The 3,242-nt window shown below is 66.6% G+C and overlaps 1 protein-coding gene across 1 annotated transcript; it reads right to left on the reverse strand.

Moving 5' to 3' along the window:
* Positions 1–243: 243 nt before the first annotated feature.
* IER5L (immediate early response 5 like) lies at positions 244–2,953 on the reverse strand. The gene has a single exon (XM_072778262.1). The coding sequence runs from the start codon at positions 2,741–2,743 to the stop codon at positions 1,517–1,519; it is 1,227 nt and encodes a 408-aa protein (XP_072634363.1). The 5' UTR covers positions 2,744–2,953; the 3' UTR covers positions 244–1,516.
* Positions 2,954–3,242: the final 289 nt, after the last annotated feature.

Below are 3,242 nucleotides of genomic sequence, written 5' to 3' on the forward strand. Positions count from 1 at the left end.
CAGGCCCCTCTGCGGAGGGCGGCCGGGGAGGCGCACAGCACTGGCTTCATCCCCAACAACCAACACCCTCCCCCCTACAGAACTACCAATCCCGCTCCCACCCCCCGGCCCTGCGGATGTGGGCAGGTCCAGTCCGCCCAGGCCCCGGGGAGCTGGGATTTGCACGGGGGTAGGGGTCTCTCCCCACCTCCCCCAGTTCTCCCCATCACCTCCAGGCCTGTCTGAAAACAAGACACCGCCATCCTCTATAGCCGACTTTTTATTAAGATTATAAATTTAAACAAATCATCTGAACAGTTTTACCCGGTGATATACAATTCAGTATGCACAAAAATACAGAAGGACGAGGGAGAAGGAAGGGTTGGCAACTTGTTTGGGAGTCCACATGGGCCGCCGCCGAACCCCACCTTTTTACAACAAAAGGCTTTAAATTAAACAAAATCTATCGAGCCGAAGACACAGGACAGGGTTCTCACAGCCTCGAACAATGCTGGTTTCATGAGACGCAACCGAAGCCTCAACCAGGACAGTGCAACTTAGAAGCACACACACAAACACATCTGACCGGGAACTTAGTGAAAAGTCTCCAACGCAGTCGGCGGCCCCGGCCCCTCCCTCCCTCGGGGCCGCGGGGGATCCAGGTGAAGGAATCGACTTCCTTTTTTGTTTAGTGAGGACCGCAGTGCTGGGCATGATGGGAAATGTAGTCCGCCGTGCCCGCCCCCCACCCCTTCCCCAAACGGCGTCCGGGAGTGTCGGGGTGTCGGGCGCCACCCCCGAGTCCGGGAGACGGGTGGAGGAGGGGAAGAGGGCCAAGCCAGAGGGGCGGGGAGAGGAGGGGTTCAAGACACCCGCCCCGGGAAAGAAAAAAAAAAAAAAAGTTGAAGTGTTTTCATTTCTGCCTTCTCATTTTGAGAACTTTGGAGGCCGCCCCCGGAGAGGAAATGTGACCCAAACGTCCCTTTCGGAGATAGAGAGTTTGCCTTTGTTTTTGCTCGGGATTTCACAAGACCCAGTCCTCACCCCGCGGAGGGACTCGGGAGAGCCGAGCGCCGGGCTTTCCGGGTCTGACAACTGATTGGAATCGGCGTCCCGGGCCCCGCGCCCTCCTGCGCTGCTCCCCCGGCGCGCCCCGGCTGCCCGGGCGCCCTGCCTCGCCCCCCGCTGCCCGGCATCTCCTCCGGGCAGCGGCCCTCCCTCACGTGGCTGGCTCCTCGCTAAACACCACTGCAATCACTACAATAAAAAGAAAAAAAGAGTAGGAGAAACACAAAGCATACTTAAATAGGCGCTTTTTCTCTCTGCAAAAATAAAGTCCAACATCTTAGATTTCTTTCTTTCTTTTTTTTTTTTTTTTATTTTACAATTTATAAAACATCAGCCGCCTCCCCCGGCTCACCCCCAGCTCAGCCCCGGGTGGCCAGGCGCCCGTTCACTCCCTCCTCTCGCCCCTTGGCCGAGTCTTTGTCTGGCCCCAGCCCCGCGGGGCCCCGGGTCCCCGTGCCCTCGGGGGTCCCTAGAAGGCGACAATGGCTCGAGTCCAGGCGCCGAGGCTGGCGAGCGCCTGCTTGGCGCACAGCTGCCCGTTGAGCGGCGGCGGCTGCTCCGAGGAGTCCGGCTGTCGGCTCACCAGCCCGGAGAAGCCCGAGCCAAAGATGGAGATCAAGTTTGAGATGTTGGACGCGTCCGGGGACGAGTCCGGGCAGAAGTCCTCGAAGCGGGCGCGCTTGCAGGGGGCGAACGGGGCGCCCCCGGGGGGTTCGGCTCCCAGGTCGCCCGCGTCCTCCTCGTCGTCTTCGTCCTCCTCCTGGCCAGGGTAATACTTGCGCTTGCAGCCGGCGGCGGACGCCAGGCCGGGTCCTGGGGCGCCCTGGCCACAGCAGGGGCAGTGGGCGGAGGCGCAGCAGTCCTGGTGCAAGTAGCCGTTCTCCACCGTGGTCACCACGTGAGTGTCCAGGTCCAGCACGGTGGTCTGGCTGCTGCAGTGCACGCCGAAGTCCGAGGGGGCCGGGTACGCGCCCCGGTAGAAGCCTGGGGAGGAGGCGGGGGCCGGGGAGGCGGGCGGGGAGGCGCCAGCAGCGGCCTGAGGGGCGGCCGCTGGGGGCGCGGAGGGCGCGGAGCAGGCGGCGGAGGCGCGAGGGTCCCGCGGGCAAAGCGCGGCGGGCGCGGGCGGCGGCAGCGGCGCAGGACCCGGCTGCAGCGGCTCCAAGGGCTGCCCGCGGTGGGGCGCGCCGTGCGGCGGCTGGAGCGCGGCGCACCCGGGCAGCTCCGAGAGCGCCCCCGCGCCGCCCGCGGGCGCCCCGGCCGCCGCCGCCGCGCAGCCCCTGGGCGCCGGGTGCTGGTGCTGGTGCAGCTGCTGCTGGAGGTGCAGCTGGTGGAGCTGGTGGAGCTGGTGCAGCTGGTGCCGGGCGGCCGGCTCGCGCGCCTCCGCGTCCCCGCCACCGCCAAGTTGGAGCGGGCCGAAGTCGGCCGCGCTGGCCGGCATGCCGGGCGCCGCGTACGCGAGGTGCTGGTGCTGGTGGTGGGGCGGCTGCTGCTGCTGCTGCTGCTGCTGCTGCTGCTGCTGCTGGCGCCGGTAGAGCTCGGCGTAGCGCTCGCTCAGGTAGAGCTGGCGCGCGTTGCGGAGCACGTAGGACACCAGGAGGTTCTTGTGCAGCTTGATGCCGCCGCGCTGGGTCCGGGAGCTGTGGATCTTGCGCAGGGAGATGCTGATCAGGCTCTGGGCGTCCAGGGCGCACTCCATGCTCCCGCGGAGACGGTGGCGGCGGAGCAGCCGCGGCCGCTGCTGCTGTTAGGGCTGCTGCTGTATCGGCCTCCAGCCGGTCGCCGGGGCGCGCCGGGCAGGGGAAACGGAGCCCGGGTCAGCGGGTCGGCTGCGCTCCGAGAGGAGCCGCCACCATGCGCTGCGCGCCACCCGCGAGCCCGCACTCCCCAGTCGGCGCCAAAGCAATGAGCCTCGGCCGGCCCCGGCCCCAGCTATTTAGCCGAGCGTCCGGGCCCCGCCCCACACCTCGTGAGCCAATAGGAGCGCCCGAAGCCTCCCGAGTGACAGGCGCTGCCCGCCCCGGGGCCACTCGGCTGGCCAATCAGACCAAGGCGGTTCCTTTGTGCTATTCAAATACCGAACGGACCCGGGGCCTCCAACGCTGCCGCTGCCTCGAATGTTCTCCTGGGGCTGCCGCGCCGCGCGGGACTCGCAGCCGCTGGGGCCGCTGTGTGCAGCCCGGGTCGCCCCGTAACCG

The sequence above is a fragment of the Canis lupus genome, chromosome 16, assembly GCF_048164855.1.
Source record: "Canis lupus baileyi chromosome 16, mCanLup2.hap1, whole genome shotgun sequence".
Lineage (NCBI taxonomy): Eukaryota > Metazoa > Chordata > Mammalia > Carnivora > Canidae > Canis > Canis lupus.